Source organism: Hirundo rustica, chromosome 7 (genome assembly GCF_015227805.2).
Source record: "Hirundo rustica isolate bHirRus1 chromosome 7, bHirRus1.pri.v3, whole genome shotgun sequence".
NCBI lineage: Eukaryota > Metazoa > Chordata > Aves > Passeriformes > Hirundinidae > Hirundo > Hirundo rustica.
The window spans coordinates 20,031,883-20,051,744 of record NC_053456.1 but is presented as its reverse complement, the minus strand read 5'-3'; the positions used below and the strand labels follow the sequence as shown (position 1 = coordinate 20,051,744).

At 37.5% G+C, this 19,862-nt stretch overlaps 1 protein-coding gene across 1 annotated transcript; it reads right to left on the bottom strand.

Annotated features, from left to right (window-relative positions):
- Positions 1-833: 833 nt before the first annotated feature.
- On the bottom strand, positions 834-13,241 carry LOC120755315 (plasma membrane ascorbate-dependent reductase CYBRD1). Its single transcript, XM_040070096.2, has 4 exons — positions 13,017-13,241; positions 7,775-7,983; positions 5,006-5,160; positions 834-4,778 (listed from the first exon to the last, which is right to left on the bottom strand). The coding sequence occupies exons 1-4, from the start codon at positions 13,201-13,203 to the stop codon at positions 4,478-4,480; spliced, it is 852 nt and encodes a 283-aa protein (XP_039926030.1). The 5' UTR covers positions 13,204-13,241; the 3' UTR covers positions 834-4,477.
- Positions 13,242-19,862: the final 6,621 nt, after the last annotated feature.

The window sequence follows — 19,862 nt, the reverse complement described above, 5'->3', positions numbered from 1 at the left end:
AATGTATTTTAAAACCATAGACTATTTTATCAGAATTTCCCCCAACACATCAAGCCTACAGGCAGCAGTTAAGGGAAGTTATCAGCAACAGGGAATTGTCAAGTTTGAATGCAACAGGTTTTCTGCTACACTGATGTTTGTAATAGTATTTTTTATTATTCCATGATGATGAAAATGTTGGAAAATTTTAGCCAACATCCATATAGTATTCACAAATAATCAATTTATGCTGTGCACTTTCAGAATTTCCAGTTAAACTTACTAAACTCAAGAATACCTCAATTCTTAGTTGTTATGGATAGGTTCATATAGATGATTTTACTTTTAGAGCATTTTATGATCATTAACCTATTTATGAGTAACTTGACATGCAGATGTTGAATTAGGTCAGAAGATTCCATGGGGTCTGTGCTTAGCCTGGCTGTTACTTATCTGAGGGTATTTCAGCTTTACAGTGCATTATGATACCATTATATGTCAGAATTCATGATGTCCTATATTTGCAATCGCATTCTCGTGATAGGGTAGTTTTGGTTTGGTTTTTTCCTCCCTCTAACAACTGCTATGAGGAATTCCTGCTATGATCAGAAGGTGAAATATGAATTGTTTACACAGTGAATTCTTTCACTTTCCATTATATACTGATTATGCTCCTAAGACTACAAAGTACATAAATTTCAGATCATCATAAATAGTTGAAATTAAGACATATTTAAGATACTTTGTACAACTGTCCTCCTCTTTTCAAAAAGTAATTTAGGAATAGTTTGATCTTTATCCACATTTAGAAAATTATATTTTAGCAGCATAATGAAATCTGTACTCAGTAGTATCACAAGCTCAAAAAATCATTTTTATTAATATATATATAAAAAGAATATGGAAAACAGACATTGTAATCAAATATTTGCTCTTATCTACAAATAAGTACCTTGGATAATAAAATAATTTTTAAAGTTCTTGTGAACAGTTAATAACAGAGGAAGGAATTTTCTGAAATAAAAGCAAGAGAGACTTCTGAAATAGAAAATATTTGGCAATATCTCTTTGTCACTCAATAAAATATCCATGTAAACAAGTAATCCATATTTACATTATCATATGCTATATCCTTGGTTATGTGTAGTAAGAAGTACACATGTAATTACATTCGATTTTAGATTCTAATTTGCACCACCATTTGCCAGTTTCATTAATGCTGGGGAGAACACTCTTCTGCTTCTGCGCATAGTGCTGCATGACAGAAGGTAAATATAGTATTTTTTTCCCAGGCATTTTAAAAAGATAGCACTTTCAATGTTAGGTATTGTAACTTCCAGGTTTTTTTATAGGAATCCAAACCTGGAATGTAAGCTCTACAATCCTGTTCCTGTAAAAACAACCATGTAGATGATTTCCAAACATGCAGAAAAATCCCGATGAAAAAGCTAGCGTTCTACTTTCCATTTGTATCTTTGAAAATATACTTTTTAAATTTCCTGTGTTGCTACTGTATTTATATTACTCATAAATACAAGTAAGAAAATTTGCATGAAAGGAAAGTTAATGGAAGGCCACTTTGAGGAGCAGGTTTCGGACTATTACTCTCCTAACACCTATGTACTTTTATTTAGCATTGAACTAACCTCATTTTTTTGGCAAGAATACTTAGAGGCCTTTTAAATCAGTTTAGAATTAAGCCAAAAGTCTATAGTATGTTTTGTCAGTTTTAAATTGAACATACTAAGGTTGATCAAGGTTTAGGAGCTCACAGCTACTGCATCTTGTGGGGACCTTCCACAGATCAGCAGCCAGAATTCTACAGTTCATGCACATGAGATATCACTGATCCTAAATTTTCTAAACCGAATCTTCCACCTTATGCTGAGTTTTTACTATCATGTTTAACCTCTCAGTTGAAAACCAAAAATATGTTTTGGGAGGTTCCCCTCAAAAGGTTGCTAATCCTTGATTTTCAGTTAGTTTTATGCCACAGAATCACAGAATGGTTGAAATTGGAAGGGACCCAGAAGGATGATCGGGTCCAACCCTTTGAACCCACAACTTTGGTGTTACTTGTACCTTGCTCTTCATGAGAACAGAGAAGTAAAGAAATGCCACCATTCTTTTTTCAAGTAGCCTGAACAGTACATGGAATACAGTGGAAACCACGAGCCATATTGGTTATTATAGCTAATTTTAACAGCATATAGAACCAACTACCTAAAAGTTGTTCATTTCAATACATTCAACTCAGTGCTGTAACAAAAGAAGTCATAGATTTTGTAGTTTTCCCAGTACACTGTACAGACAGTTTCTTCCAGAACAATCCCTAGGCAACTGACTACCTTCCATACAAACACATGCTTTTATTATGTGACCTAGTCCTATGCAAGGATGGAGTGAGCTCATTTTCACAGGTGGATGAGACACAGTAACAGGCCAATACATAACAATTTCAAATGCTGTTGCCTGTGTGAGCGCAGTATAGAAAGCTGCACGGTAAATTACTGCAAGTGAGCTCATTTATTCACTTCCCCTGGCATGCTTCACTGTTTGATTCATTGCACATAGTGGGACTGGAGGGGTGCTCACACAATAGTTTAGTAGTTTAGGTTACTGTTCCTTCTGTCATACCTGAATTGTACATTAAAAGCAGGTGTTTTCTACAGTGGAAAAGTACACTGATGTGAGGTTGGTCCCAATCATCCACAAACCTTTAAGTGTACACACAGAACTCTGGGATGTAGTCCTTCAATACCAAATGGTACAGCAGAAAATTAAAAATTTAAAAAATACTAATTAAAAAAAAATTAAAGTATTTTATTATGCTAGCTTTCTGTACTGCATTCACCAAATAATAACACATTATTACAAATCAAATAACAGGAACTGAGGTGCTTCTTGTCAGAGAACACCCAAATAACTCATGTCCAAAATAGTCTGTACTAACACAGAGTGAATTACAAAAATGTCGCATTTGTTGAAGTGAAATACAACATTTTTAAAAGCTGAAGTAGATAAAAATCTATGTAGTATTTAAAAAGTAGGAAATTATATGCTGTCTGAAACAATCTATGTTTCAACATGAACAGTGGTAAATTTGTATTTCTAGTGGGCTCTGCAGTTTTTACAAGAGATAATAGATGGGCTCATCGTTTCGGACATGTGCAGTCCAAATAATCTACTATAATTATTCTTCTGTAGAAGTATAAATATTGTTTGTATCTGTGAAATTAATGAATGAGCGTAATACATTAATACTTCAATTACTAGAAAGAGCTATAAAAGTAAAGTGCCAGTAGGGACTCTTCATTATTTAGAGAAAACTGCAATATTTTAAACTGTAATTCCAAATTAAAAAGTCATAGAGTTTGTATAGATTGCTTATAGACTAAAGCATGTCTTCATGCCTATGATAATAATGCCTTTGATGTCAGTGTGGAGATACCCAAAGTTAACAGGTAGCATTTTATTAAAACAGCAAAGCTCACCTGTGTCTTGCAGAAAGCATTTCTCACTTGAAGCTATTTTTTTCTCTGTGAGACAGATAGTAGATTTTTCTAGTTTCTAACCTCCTAATTTCTAGTCTAGTACCATAAATCAACAGAACTGTGCAATCAAATAACGATACTAAAATGCTGCCTTCTGGGATAAAAGGAAGACATAGTTTAAGTAATACATTTTCCTAAATGTGTTTCTATAGCTTTTCAAATAAGATAAATTCTGCATTTAGTTGTCTTAAAATTTCCTTAGATTTCAGTAATAATTGCACATCATTCAAATCCAGATAGTGTCTGTATACAATAAATTTGTTAGAATTTGTTAAAAGGTCAACAGATGCATTCTGATTAAAAAAAAAAAAGACCAAAAACCCCCAGAAGTTTCTAGAGGAAGGATAACATTTTGTGAAGATATCAAGAAAACTTTTAATTTCTTTTTTTAAATAAAAAATTTTAGAATAAACATTTTTTTATGAAGCAACTCTGTAAAGTGCGGAACGACTTCAAATCCCATAGAACACAGCAGCTGGTGAAGGGGTTAATCAGCTAAAGAAATCAGAGCTTTAAAAAAGTGAACATTACCAGAAAATTTATGTGTGACAAACTAAATTATTCTGGTCTACTTCATGGCTGATTCATAACCTGCAAAATCACTCAAGAGCAAAATTTAGTCTGAATCTTGTTGAATTTTTCATTACTATAAGAGATATAAACATCAAATTAAGAAGTGATATGGAAAACAGTTTCCTGTTACGTGATTTTTCCATTATATGATGTCATTCATGCTCCTGTTTTTTTAAACAAGGCATGGACTACTCATGGACCAATAAAATATGTTTGGGACTTACAGAATTTAAATCCATATGCAGAAAACTTGAGTAGCTTTCAGGAAACGATACTAAAATTGAACCCCCAACCTACTTGCATAAGCATGTAACGAACCTCACCAGGGGGAATTTGGAGGTACAATGGTACTTTTATTCTATGTATTTTCTTTACATAGTTGATCTTTGTCCTGCTTCATCAGATTTGATGTTTTGTTTTCTGTCTGCTTCAGTATTGCTCCTCAGATCAGATTTATCTGCATTACTACTGTTTGTCATTGTGGATTCTGCTTCTGTGCCTTCAGGAATTGCTCCAATGGGTGTCAGAATTTTAGCATTCTCTTCTGGGGGCCGCTTCCAGTGGGGCCTGCTTGCCATCCACAAAATAAGTGAACCAAATACGACAATCAAAAGACCAAGACAGTTGACCAAAGTTGCTTCTGGTGGGGATTCACTGTATGAAGGATTTTTCCTTTGAAAGGGGAAAAGGAAAGAAGAGGTCAGAAAAGATTGTTTTAAAGACAATGCTGGTCTAAAACACAGCAGTCTCCTGCCAAGTAGGTCTTTGTAATACAAAAATCCCAAACAGTGTCCCAATACTGGATGCTTATTATTCAAAATGTATATAAAATATACCGGGCAAACGGAAGCATATTTGCAATGAATAACCTTAATAAATAAGTGGAATCAAATACTTACAGTGAAAATATAAGCTTTTCTGTGATTCCCATGAGAGCTGTTGCAATCACTGTTGCAAAGATGGTAAGACCCGAAAAAACATGAATTGGCATGAGAGCTGCACGGAGATGAGCTGGAGCAAACGGGAGCAGAAAGACTGCGAAACCCAAGAAAAGCTAAAACCAAAACAGATTCATAGTTAAGGCTAGATGGAAAACAAGCTGCACTTCTCAAGCAGAATAAAAATAATCATAAAAATTCCATTCTGAGATGTCTTCAGGTAAAAATTTGAAAAGAATTGGCATTTCTATTTTTGAATGTGTTTCCTGTCAAAACCAAAGCAACACTCTGGATTAGCACTTGGGAAGCAGACATTAAATATTTTATAAATCATCATACCTAATATCACTGTCCAAATTTACTGATAGTGCTAAAACTCCAACCAAACTAAGTACTGGAAACAAGTTTTCAGTGTCACTAATTCACTAATATAGTAAAGATGTGAGGAGCCACACTTCTACAGTCTCATCAAGTCCTGTTCTCTGCTCCTGATGCAGATTTGCACATAAAAGAACCGTCAGAAGACCGTCTAACCTTCTGACTTGGGTGGATTAATAATTAATAATTAAGAATTAATAAAGAATTAATAATTAATAATTAAGAATTTCATTTAAATTTAAGTGCCAATCTTTAGAAGGGGAATGGTCTCTCAGTATATCGATCACATGGCATTTACAGAATGAAGACAAGTACGGGTGGCATCAAGTTATTCAGGGGACATTAGTCCTCCTATTAGCGCTAGTTTTGTGATGGATAATAACCCATCATGTCCCATGGTTGCTTCCACAGGCTTGTCCAGTCTTGTTGAGGTTGTATCCCTTCTTTAGTTTGTTCTGCCATTACTCACCCCTGCTGCTAAATTAGACACAGTGCATGAATTTGTGTTTCATCCTGCTTTAACTCAGATTTAGTCCTTGCTTTATCTTTCCATAATGGATTAGAGAGCCTGATATTTTCTCCCTGGGAAGCTTTTTAGTACACCATAATCAAATAATCTCTAATCTTAGACCTGCTAAACAGCTGGAGTTTTTTATTTCTTGCATTGAAAGATAGCTTTTCCAGCTCTCAAATTACTTTTCCAGGATTTCTTTCAGTCTGTTGCTTTTTAATTTTCTGATCCTTCTTTTATATTTAAAAAAATCCACAATATTTCATGTTAGTATCACTAATGCCATGTTTTTCCTGTTGTCACAGCATTGTGAGAACTAATTTAGAGCTTCATGTCATTTTTGAGTATTTCTTTCTGGAGACAACATTTTCCAAGAGACAGTCTCATTTTACCTTTTTGCCCTATTCTTAAATTTATGTCAGTGAGCTATACTGTATTAACCTACATTTGGCTTAATTACAGTGTAGTTACAATACTGTAGGCAGAGTATTATGTGAGTGTACAACTGACATGCCCCTTCTGGGAAGTGCCAGGTGTCTTCTCTGTTAAGAAAGATACTAGTTTATGACTATTTTTTATAGTGCTCAGTCACTTAACAAACATCAGTCTCTGACTGGAGACTTACATCCCAGACTGGAGGAAGGAACACCAAGGATCTTTTGATGTGACAGGCAAGGCATTAAGTGCCATTGATCATGTTTATAGTAGCAAAATGGAAAGTAAAACTAACGTTTTAGTCACAATTCTTCATTTAACCATTAGAAAAAATCTTGATACTCAGTGTAGTGGCAGTGACAGACTTTCTAGAGATAGCTGCATCATTAGGACAAACTTAATTTTCACATTATTCTTTCTTATTCATTCATATTCATTCTTATTCATTTGTTCAGCTATAGAGAATATACTGAACAATGCTACAATACGCTTCCTTTTTTTCTAAATGTTAAAAACATTATTTCAACACTGTTTCCTGTACCTCTTGGCCTGAGCAGTAAAGGATAAAATCCAGAACCCAAATCCCTTAGCTGAGGCTTTTCTGTCCTTGATCATAGATAATTAAGTCTTTTTTTCTTCTTAGTGATTTTTTGGGGAAAAAAAAAATTGAAGGAACAAAATAAAGTTCCGTTGTGTTATAACACAATATAGGGAGTCCAGAATGTATATGCAGAAGCATCTGCATGTGTTCTGTAAATTTCAGGGCATGGTTGCTCTTCTTTGCCAAGCATTACAATAATGCTAATTCTCTGCCAAGAGGAGCAGTTAAAAGCATGCCCAGGAACATCTATCAAAGTTCTGCTGATTCAGGAAAACTGGTTAGCCAGTAGTAGCTCAGTCAGATGTCAGATCATTTACATCTCTACTGCTCCCTGATGCACTTGTTCGGCTGATTAACAAAAGTCTTGAGGCCAAGAAGTGACTACTTAAATTTATAATAGCTGAAAAGAAAAAAAAGAAAGAAACGAAAAAAAAAAGCTGTTATTTCATTTGAGGCTTCCTTAATAAATGCTCAAACTATGTAACTATGCTGCCAACAAACCAAGTAACTTGCTGTAAGTTCAGGAGTTAATAGGGCTTATAAACACACTACTGTGTAACTGTATTGTAAGTTGATGGCCATTATGGCAGCAAATTAAAAAAAAAAAAAAAAACACGCTTAAAAATGCATTTTTCTTCTAAGTCAGTGATCCAGTATTTGTACATTTACATGATACTTTGCCAAATCAGAACGTAAAATGGCTATCCCAGTAGTTACAATGTACTAGCAAGAGCCTGTTGTGCCTGAATTACTCAAAACATTCTTCAAATTTACAACCTGTTTATAAATACAGTTAGATTCTGACCTGGAGACAGTAAAATATAACAGCAGTCAGCCCAATCCAGCTGTGCAGACTGTACATGTTGGGAATGTTCTTGGCATTGTGGAAGTCAAACACAGCTACCACAGAAACAATTGCAAGAATCATAGCTATGGTATTTAATCCAGCATGTATGAACTTCATTAGGCGTTTGCTGCATTTCCAGGTCCAGGGCAATCTGTACACAATAATAGCTGATGAAAGAAGAGAAACAAGATTTTAGGCTTCATAGGATAATTCCTTTCAAATGTTAATTATGCATAATTCACATAGTTACATTGTAAATTACAGCAAAATCCAACCTTAACTCTTCTAAAAAGTCTATTAAAAGGCTTTTTCTCAAACCCTTAGCATAGCATACTCTGAAAATACAACTGAGGCTTAAATATAGCCTTTAAGAGCTTTTTTCTCAGTTATAAAAAATACCACAAACTTAAGTGTGTTTTAAAACAGCCCCAGTAAATAACTTGGTGTCATCTTTTCCGCAGTCATTAAATTGACCTGACAGGGATTTGGCGTAGGATTATGATTTTTCTGCTGCTAGTCAGATTGGAGCAATATAGCCTGATTCTTATGTTGAAAAGATCACTTGTTGAGAAAGTGTGAAGGATTATTTTATACTATTTATTCTTTTTGCCAGCTTTGGATAATGCTGTTCTCTAATTGCATAGTTAGTTATATGACTCTCTATTACATTGATCTGTAAGACTACTTTGAATGGGAAAATGCTCTTCAGCATAAGGGAATCATAATCTGACTTTAGAGACAAAAGCAGTCAACAAATACAAGACTTCCACTACTGTTAGATGAACATAGGGAAGTTTTGCCTGTACTTGAATTAATAACTCTAGCAGACAGTGTTTTGTCCAGTCTGAACAAACCAATAATATCCATTGATCTAACTCCAGATGGTCCATAAGAATAACTTAACCCAGAGCTGCTTCTTGCCAAGTTTTCTCCAACATCCCCACTGCCCCTATGCTGCCACAACTGTCCCCTGTCATATGACCCAGATGCTTTCCACAGGGGACACAAACAGGCCAGATTACATCACTGAAGCTCCAGATACATCTGATTACAGATAGTAATTCTCAATGTGTGACAGTACATAAGTACATTCAGCTAACAGGGGACAAATATTTATGAGGACAACTGGTAATTTGACCAATAAAGACTAACGCCCCCATCTATAATGTCTTGCCTGAGCAAGGTCTGAGCTCCACTCATGATTCATCATATCCTAAATTAAGGCTTCTGCTTATGAAATTACAGTGAAAAGGTTATATATAATTAGCTGTAATAAAGCAAAGGAATAATAATATGTATAGGTTTTGGGTTTTTTAAAATCCCTTTCCAAACATTAAGAAATAGAAAAGTATTACCTGATAAATGCAAAGATTAGAAGTTTACTTAAGTGATTCTCATGTGCCCTACTCATTCATTACTTCTCCATAACCCTTGCATTTTAGGCAAAAAAGCATAGATTATGGAAAATAAATAGAATATTATTGCTGCATGTTCTGATGAATAGTAGTAATAATTGACAAATTCTTTCCAAATTCTGTTCACACTTTTTTAAAACTTTGATGCATTTCAATAAATACAGCACAACAATAAATAATTCACAAAGAAAACAGTTTACAAGTCAAATTTCCATATTATGATCAGATTTTAAATCAATGTATGCTTTTTCATACTGTGTGAAAATATAATACCGGAATGAAAGCATTCCTTAGAATATTTAAATATATATAGCGCTTCGGCTGTTCTTGGCTTTCTACTTTAAAAAGCAACAGTAGTACATCCTACAAAATCAGGAAGATAGAAGCCTTGTTTTTCAGATGATTTGACTGTCTTAAAGCAATCGATTACATAAATATGATTCCGCATACCAAGCTTATCACCTCCAACGGTTCCCCAAAGTGACATTACGTGATGTGGGAATCAGAATCCTAGAATCCTTAGAAAATATCTCTCAGGTAATTGAGTTTGCCCATTAACGTATCACTGCCACATCCACACTAAATCATGTCCTGAGCACCACATTTATGTTTTTTGAACACTTCCAGGGATAATGATTCCATCAGTTTTCTGGGCAACCTGACCACCATTTCAGTGAAGAAATTTTTGCAAATATCAATCTTAACCTCCCCTGGTGCAACTGGAGGCCATTTCCTCTTGTTCTATCACTTGTTACTTGGGAGATGAGATTGATCCCTACTTGCTACACCCTCCTTTCAGGCAGTTCTTGAGAACAGTAAGGTCCCCCCTGAGTGTCCTTTTCCTCAGGCTAAACACCTCCAGCTCCCTCAGCTGCTTCTCTTTAGACTTGTGCTCCACACACTTCACAGCTTTATTGATCTTCTCTGGACACACTTTAGCACCTCAATGTCTGTCTTGTATTGAGGGTCCCCGAAATGAACACAAGATTTGAGGTGTGGCCTCACCAGTACCAGGTACAGGGGGAACAATCACTGCCCTGGTCCTGCTGGCCACACTATTTCTGATACAGGCCAGGATTCTGTTGGCCTTTTTGGCCACTTGGGCACACACTGGCTCACGTTCAGCCAGCTGGCAATAATATCCTGCATTAGGCTATTATTAATCAACTTAGTACTAATGATAATGACTTCTAATTTTGTAAAAGATGTGTCAAAAGGCCCCAAAACAAGCTGCAACATCCCATGAGGATATTCCCAGTAAATCCTCCTTACGGTATGTCCCACAGTCTTGTCAATAATTTATTCACAATGCAGCAGAGTGCTGGACTCTGAATGAAAAAAACCTAATGAGCAGAGGTCCTGGTCTCAGTTTTTAATCTTTGATCTCAGAGCGTCAAGTCTGGGCTAAAATTTTTATATAATTTTTTTTTTGTTGTCATCTAGCTGATTTAATTTCCAAAAGCACTATCCAGTTCCCTAGTCACTTCTCCACATAGGCCCAATCTCTGTTTCTCTAAGTTGTTTCCCGTAAACATTACAATAGAAAACCAAGGAATAACTGACTAATCGTTTGGCCAGTTGTTAACAATACCATTTGTTACATGTTACATGCCACAGCCCAGGCCATAGGCATGACATTACGGTTTGGTTTCATCATCTTTCTGTGAGGACTTTGTGTGAAGTTACACGTTGCAATTTCAGCAGATTTGTTATCACTGAAAAGACACGGTTTTATTTCCCCATCACCACTTCTGTGTTCTTCTCCCTGCCTCTCTCATAACTGGTGCTTTTCTGATCTGTAGGAGGAAAGAAGACAATCTGGGGAACAAAGGGAAGAGAAGGAACTCACCTTTCAGTGAGTACAAGCTCTTAAAAACTTAACCAGATGTGATGTGCAATTTCATGTCAAAATTAAAACAGCCTAGGCTATAGGCACATACAAAATTAGAATGTTTGGTGGTGACATGGTAAAGCAGCCTTGTGAAGAGCTTTCTCAAGGCAGAACATCTCCAGTACTGTTTAGAAATTTGACAGCCTAGGCACTCCAGGCACACCTTTTTTACCCAGATCTTACTTCTGTTTTGAACTATGATTTTAAAACACATCACACAGGGCAGAGTTATCTTGCAATATCTTCATATGGCATGGGACATCTGTCCTTTTACAGATGTGCAGGGCAAAATTATAGAGTTATTTACCAACAATACAACACTTCCATCCTTTGTACAGACTAATCAACTCAAGAAACAATTGGTTTAGTTATTATTTAAAATCCTCTACTGAAATTTAACCAAGTCTTCTTTTTTTTGGCTACGCCTTTCTACTTTCAACTACTTAAAGACTTGTTTTTCTAATATGTGTCCAAAGAGGTATCTGATTTCCCACTCTCATCCAAATTGCTTTGAATTCAGTGGCAGACTTCCATCAGCCAAATTTGAATCAGATTCACAGTGGTGTCATATCTGTTGATATTTCATCTGATTTACTACAATATCCCTTCAGTCTCCAACTTTGCTTTTCCTATTGTGTAATAGGACTTCCTCCCTAAATGATTCTGTATTATTAGTGAATTCCTTGTATGCGTGTGGTTTCTTAGCTATGGTAAACTTCCATTTACTTTACATGTATCCTTACCTCTACAGGCTTGGGGTAACCCCGTTTCTCTGTGACACAAGAAAAAAACTGAGTTTCAGAAGAAAAAATAATAGAAAATACATGGGAATAAGCTGCAGAAAACCTCTCCCTATTTTCCTCAAAATTTCTATGCCTATATAAAAAAAATAGGTTGAGCACATTAATTAGTATAGATCTTAGTAAAGTCAAAAGGTGGGTTTATTGCTTCTTTATAGCCTGAAATTAAATTTGTGGTTGAGCAATATTATGTAAAACAACTTCAAAATACGGTTTATTGCTCAATAGTAGTTTGCAGCTTGAAGCCACAAGAAGGTTAAGAACAGCCCCACTCCCAGTGAAAAACAAAAATTTACAGTGTATGTTCAAATCACAACATTCTCTTCATAGCCCGAACTAGACAGCCTTCGGCATCTTCCAGCCTTTTGACTGGTTGGAAGTGTAATAGGAAAATGTTAGTCCACAACTGAACTCTATGAAATCCAAAGTACATATACGCTTAATAAAAAAACCCAAAAAACAAAACAAAAAGCAACAACAACAACAACAAAACACCAAAAAAACCCCTGTATCTTAATAATTACATGTTATCTAAGCAGCAGAAGAAATTATTAATTTGAGAGATACACTTTACGAAACAATTCATCCTAAGTCTAGCCTGAAGAACTGCATTTTTATAGTGCTTGTGGTGCTACATTTTCTCTGGCTACGTTTTCCCCACTCCTGGATCAAGCTTCTGTGGTACTGAACTTTTCCTTTCTCTTTTTGGGACATGGAAGAGAGCCAAAAGAGAAACTTTCCTAGGGCAGCATTTCTGGGATTTCGATTTTCAACTTAAATAAATTCCAGCTGCCTAGGAAGACCACACCTCGCAAGCATTACTCAAAGTGCACTGCAACCCCCGGGCGAGGATAAACAAGTACTTGCGGAAAAACAAACAAACAAACAAAAAAACCAAACCAAAAAGCCCCAAACAACCCAAACCCCATACGTAGCAGTTTTGGCTTCTTACAAGGGACTTTTTGTCCCTTTTCCGGAAATGCTGTCTTCCCTGAACCGCGGACCGAGTGCTGCGCTCCCGCCGTCACCCGCTCTCGGCCCCGGGCAGGCCCGGCTCCCCCGCAGCTCCGCGCCGACCCGGGCCCCCCACGCACCGATGCCCTGGATGAAGACGAAGCCCGTGACGATGAGGACGGGGTGCCAGTTGAATTCCGCCGCGCTGCCGTCCCAGCTCAGCCCCTCGCGGTAGTGGAAGACCCAGACGAGGGAGAGGATGACCGACACGAAGCCGACCAGCAGCGCAGAGGCCAGCAGCGCCAAGAATCGCCCGTAGTCCTCCATCTTTCGAGCCCCGTGCGCGGCAGCGAGCCCCGCGAGGGAGGGGCGAGCGGCGCCGGGCGGGGTCGGGCTCGGGCTCGGGCCCGGCGGGGACGGGACGGGACGGGACGGGACGGGACGGACAGAGCAGGGGCGGGAGCAGGGCGGCACTCCGCGCCCCTCCGCGCCCCTCCGCGCTCCCCACCCTGCCCGCTCCCAGCGTCCCGCCGCACTCAGAACTCCGCCTTAGAAAAGAACCTCCTGTGTCAGCCTGTCCCCTGCCGTGGTGGCAGCCCGACCGCGCCCAGGAAGGCAGCCAAGCAAGGGAGCTGGTGGTCAACCGGTTTTGTGCCGAGGGGCTGTTGTGGAGCTTGGGGAGTTTACAGACCCGCCATAAAGATAACCCACCGCAGTCGTATGCGCTTACAGATAAAGCAGGAGCGCTGTTACGATGAAGGGACAGACAGCGCTTACGGAAAATGCCGTGGAGCAGGAGCGCGCTTAAAGACGCTGATGTACTTACCTGGAGCACAGTCTTGCCATCGTGATCGCCCCCTTCTCACTGGATTCATTGAGTGCTGCAAATATAGAGCAGATACTAACCAGGTTCATATGTGGAGTCTGGCCTAAGAATGCAGGAGGATGTGGACATTGTTCTGTTGAGTAGCACAAATATATCGAATATCCGCTAGCAAAGAAAGGGGATGCATAAAACTTAGACAATTCCAATAGGCATGGAAGGGTCCATTGCAGGGAAGTTAGAGAGGAAAACAGGAGGAAACAAAACAGAATTGCAAAAGAGGCAATAGGCAACCTGCCAAAAATATAACATGATAGATTAGACCAGTTTGGTGAAATCATGTAGTCGGCAGTTACTTTTTGGTTTGGTGTAGATCATTCAGCTGGCTCTGAAGCCTATCAGATCTAGTAGGAGGATATGTCCAAACATATATTCAACACTAATTTTCTGGTATTCGATTAGCTTACTTTTAAAAAATATATAGTGTTGAACTACATATGAATTAGAAGTTTGTTAACTGATTGAGAGAAAAAAAATACTATTTAGTCTGGCTACCATTTGAGCTCTGGTGTCTCACACTTAAACTGAGGCCTAGAAAATTAAAGGAAACAGTTTTACTAAACTTAAAGTAGTTTCATAAATAGAATGAATACTGCCAATTCAAACACCTTACTTACTAAAGTGTTGGAAATACCTACATAGAGACATGAAGACCAAGCCAAATTGGACGGTGATGCAAATATATTTCTTCATTATTGTCTTTAATCTCCTAAAAATAGATGATGACGTTTTAAAGAAAACCTCGACTTGAGTAGCACTTGTATTTAGCTTTAGTTTGCATGGACTTGAGGTGACCTGCATTGAGGATTTAACTGGTTGCCCATTCTACTCACAATGGTGAGTAGAATACTTGTATTGTTAAATTTCACAAGTTACAGCATCTAAGAGAAGCTCTAAGCCCTAAATCTTCTGATGAATGCACTCATGCATAATCTTGCAAGGGTGCCAGTTTGTCATTAGCTTATGAGGCACACAGGTCATCTCAATATTATTGTCAGAAAAAAATTACCTTTGTCTCTGTAAAGCCTAAAAACTGACATAAATGTTTATTTTCATTTGCCTCCTCTGAACCTAAATCTCCCAACTGCAAAATGCTTCCAGTTCCCACTGATTTCAACAAGCTTTGATTACATCCAGTATCCCAACTGTCCCATTTAGGAATCTTCTCCTCAAGTGGATTTTACTTAAGATAAAACTATCTCTCAGGAGACTTTTGTGAATTCCTATATCTCAAACTGGTTTACCCTGTCAAAGCAGCAAATAGCAAGAGCAGACACAAAATTCTATTGAAGTGAATATGAAGCCTAGTTTTACCAAGTAATGATGAACAATTTTTTTTAAAAATAGAATTGAAGAAATTCTAAAGCTTAGAGATCGTTAAATAAACCAAACCAGAACAAAGTGCAAAATAAATTGTTAGACAGAGTGAAATGTTCTTTTTGGAACATCTATAATGCAGAAGGGATTTCAGGCAGCACCATTAGTAACTCTTGCCTGTATTTCTCTGCATTTCCTGTTCTTGCCCACCCGGTGCAGATATCAGATTGGTACAGAATCAGAAGTGATCCTTAGCACAGCTTCAATGTCCAAGTGGATTTCATCTTTACTTGGGGGTGGGAACTCAACACGATACAGTTGACTGCTGCTGAGGGCTGAATGACGCACTTGATAATCTGGAAAATAATCCCCCAGTGGTATAACAATGAAACTATCCTGTATGGGGCTTTCAAGTGTCTTGGACCTGCTTTTGTTAACCACTGCTGTGGATAGGTTCTACAGCAGTTCATAATCTCTATTCTTTTCCAGAGCTTCTGTCTCCTAGAGACAATAATCTTTTTCCAGTACATTACCAACTCTGTCATTGTGTGTTCCCTATCAGCAGTTCTGTTCTCCCTCATCTGGGAGGTGATCTAACATGCACTTCTTTCTTTGCTGCATTGCCAGATGTAGGATAACTGTGACTTCAGACCTGGAAGAACTTCAAAGCAGACAGACAAAGTAAGACCTATGAAACAGACAGATTCACAGAAGAGGTTGCAATGGATTCCTGCCAGTATTACACGTGTGGTACTTGGTGACTGCTGTCATCATTGCTATACCATTCATACATTTTGAGAGCAGCAGCCTAAACATAAGTGTCCATAAATGCCTATCTAAGGAACACACCGTGTCACCATAGGCCATTATTTTGTGCTGCTGATGTAACTTTTTTAATACAGGAAGTGTTTCTCGTTTCAAGTGACCAATAACTGACTTGTCAGAGCTGTAAGATTAGAGTCTTTTACCAGCTACAACTTTATCTCTTTTTTTCCATGCTGGACAAGTAATTTATGATCTAAGCCTTAGATCTGGATATTCCAGATAAGTTACAGCATCCCTTAAAGCATTTGCATGAGTTTGTCAGAAACCTGATGGCTGTTCATTTTGTAAACGAACAAAATGCTGAGATTGTCCAGTCAGCTTTGTTCTGGCAGCTAGTTTAGCTGACTGTTGTGGAAGCTTTAGAAACACCTCTGTAGAAGTAAATCTTATGAAGAGAAATCACTCCTTCATATCTTACAAGTTTCTAGGCTGGGAAACTCCACCTGGGTCTCTAAACAGCTGTATTTATCAAATACAAATAAAGGGCTAGCACCTTTGGGATTCCAGTTTTGGTTCTTTGTCCTGAGCCAGTCATGGAGATGTCATGGTGAAGTGGAAAATAAAAAGTGATTTTGTTGAAGTAGAAATGCTGGACATATGCTGCTTTGGTCCACCAAACAAAATGTTCCCAAGACAGCCATAAAATCAAGCCAGCTTTCAGGCAGTACAAAGAAGAGGCAGGGGCAGTACAAAAGGCTAAAATAGGAAGAGTGTGGTGTCAAGATTCGGTAGTTTCCTAGATTTCCATTGCCCCAGAGCATGGAAATGTGCACAGCCGTGCTGTAAACTGCATGTTAGAGGCAGGCAATATTCAAAGTTGAGATTAACTGCAGATCCAGAAGATAATAGGGAAAATTGCCGATGTATGAGTCTGAATACAGAACATCCAAGTAAACACATTAACAGAATAATTTTCCTGCCTGTCTTCTGGCAAGCAGCTGTTACTGGGGACTGTCTGGAGAGCCTGCAAGCCTATCATGTGGAACACATTGCTTCTCCTGCAGCTTCGCAAGTAAGCCAGGATTCTTGAGTCACTTTGTGGAGTAATTCCAGTGAATAGCTTTCCCTTCCACGTTTTCTTTTTTCTTCCTGAGAAGAATGTGCCCTTACTCTTCCCTAAAAATACAATACTGTCAACAACACAGTATTCCTTCTCCACTCAGGCAGGAATAAGGCATTTGTACTCCCAGTTTACTAAATGAATTATTAAGCTATACCAAGCGGTTCTTAACAGTCATATTATTGTAACTCTTCACTCTGCTAGAATACCTCGTTCCTTTTATCAAAAAAAAGCAACCCCCCCAAAAAGCAATCTATTTTTGCAGTTAATCTTTCATTAGTCAAAGCAAGCATTTTGATTACTTTATTAAATCTATAAATATTTTAATGCATTAACATAAAATTATTTTCTATATTCTTTCTAATTCTTTCTATATTTATAAGAATATAATAACCTGAAGATTTTGGTCATCATTTTGTAATTTCAGTAAAATGGAAATAAATATTATAGTTGTAGGAATGCCAAGTCTAGCAACCAGAGAGCTTCAAGTGGTCTTTTCTGAATTGTTGATACAATTCAGTTATTATTGGTGAGGCATTGCTACAGACATATTAGATCAAATCCAGAAGAAATAAGCTCTTTAAAGGTTTTGTAGTGTAGCAATATTTGTCAGTTAGAAAAGAACTCAGTTGCTGTTCTATATATTCCTTTGTGGTTCAGTCTTAGAAAACCAGATTTACTACTTCCCCCTTTTGGACTTACCATTTAGGATTTGTTCATTCTGGCAACAGCAGAAAGTTTGTTTCAAACACCCTTTGGTGCAATCCAACATGAATTCACTAGCCCATGACCTTTTTAATTACTAGACTAACATTTTGCTTTTTGCAGGCAGAGTGCTCAGAGACCCTGTTTAAGCAGCAAACAGCAGTTCCTCCCAGCTGTTCTTTCAGAAAGCACTCAGCCTAATGCCACTCTACACAGGCGTCCTTTCTAGCAGGTATTCCTTTTAACAATCTTTATTATAACTGGGAACCAAATTAATTTATTAGATGTTCCATCTTGTGGGATAGCTGTTACAGTTCCATAAGGAAAAAAATTCTTGCTGTTGAGTTTTTGACAACTGTTACTGTTACTAGTTATTGTTAAGTAATATAAAAGGTATTTTTTTCAATAATGAGAGGAAAATAAAATACAAAATGAGAATAAAATGAGCAAGAAACTGTGCTGTCAAAGTACCTGGATATATCCAGAAACAAGACAAAACAACACCTCCCCCCCCCCCCCAAAAAAAACCCAACAGCAATGAAAAAACTCCCACCAAAATCCCAAACAAACACCAAAACCACACACACACACACACACACACACACACACACACGACAGTTTCTCCACACCACACTGAAAATGCAGAAAGTTTGGGTGAAGTTACCTAATTATGATTGCTGGCAAAAGTGGCTAAGATCCCTTCAACTCTATTTGAAATACGCATTTGAGAGTCTTTCCTCATATTAACAGCTCACTTATATATTTACATCTCTCTGCATAGGTATATATAATCTTTTTCCCTTGGGCACCTAGTGCTAGTGAAAATAATGGAAGCATAGGCCATAAGCCTTTCAGGTTTGATCTTTTAAAGGATGCGTTTGAAACTGCATTTGATGTAAATAATTGAGGCTTTATCTGCATACTCTGGAAACCAGGGCATGAGTGCTAAGAATCTCCTGAAAATCACAGGAGACAAGAGTACTCACAATTTCACGCTAACCATTCCTTAGTCTGATCTTTGTAAAATAGGTTTCCTCATCATGAAGAAGTTAGGTATTGCCTATGAGAGGTGAAGAAAATTTTTGTCTTCTCTTAATCTAATGCAGTAATTTATACTTAATATCAATGTGACACTAGACGGTAGCACACCCTTGCCAGTGACTAAAAAATGTTTGCATATAAAATCTCCTGGCAAAGCAAAGTACTAGCTTCTTTTCTGGTGGATGAGTTTTTGTTTAGAAATTTAACTTAAAGTAAAAGCAGTTGATTCAGGTAGTCTGCCACCAAGCATGCAGGTATTTGTGTTTGGTTTAGATACAGTTATTTTAAACAGTGTAAAAACCACTGGTTTGTGGTCAGCATTTAAACACAAGTTTATTTTCAGAATTTTCTGAGATTTTTCTCTGCATAGGTACAGAAGGCAACTCACAGCTTAAAAAACACAAACCATAAGCATTTAATGGTTTAAAGCTGCTTCTTTAGCGTGTTCCAGACAATAAGTAGGGTGCCAAGACACTCAGAAGTTTTCAGGGCTAGTCATTTGGGCTTATCTATTCTTAAATAGCTTTCAAAGCGTTTTAAAGTAAATAGAAACCTCTTCTGTTTCTGAATGAAAATGTACTATGTGGGATCTGCCAGGATGGAACATCTGCTGTTATCTGGAGCACAGCAACAGTGTGCATTTAGAGCGATAGAATTCCTTAAAATCCAATCCTCATCAAAGTCTGGCCTGCTTTTGGTCACTACAAATTGCTGCATCCAAAAAAAAAACCAACCCCAACCCAAAAAACAAAACAAACAAACAAAAAACCAACCAAACAAAAAAACCCCACAAAACAAAAAACACCCCCCAAAAACACCAAAACAAAAAACAACGAAACCCAAAAAAAAAAAAAACAAACAACAACAAAACCAAACAACAAAAAAAAAAAAACAAAAAAAAAAAAAAAAAACCAAACCAAAAAAACCCCAAAAAAAAAACAACAACAACAACAAAAAACCAAACAAAAAAACCACCAACCCACTGATGTACATTTATATATTTAGCAGACTTTGTAAGTCTGCCATGGCTTAAAAATTAGCCATTATGACACATAGCAAACTCCTGAAAGCTACGGCTTGTCTTCATGAACTTGCACTATTTAATAAATGATGAAGTTTTAATGTCTTGCTCTGGGAGGAACTGCTTCAAAAAGC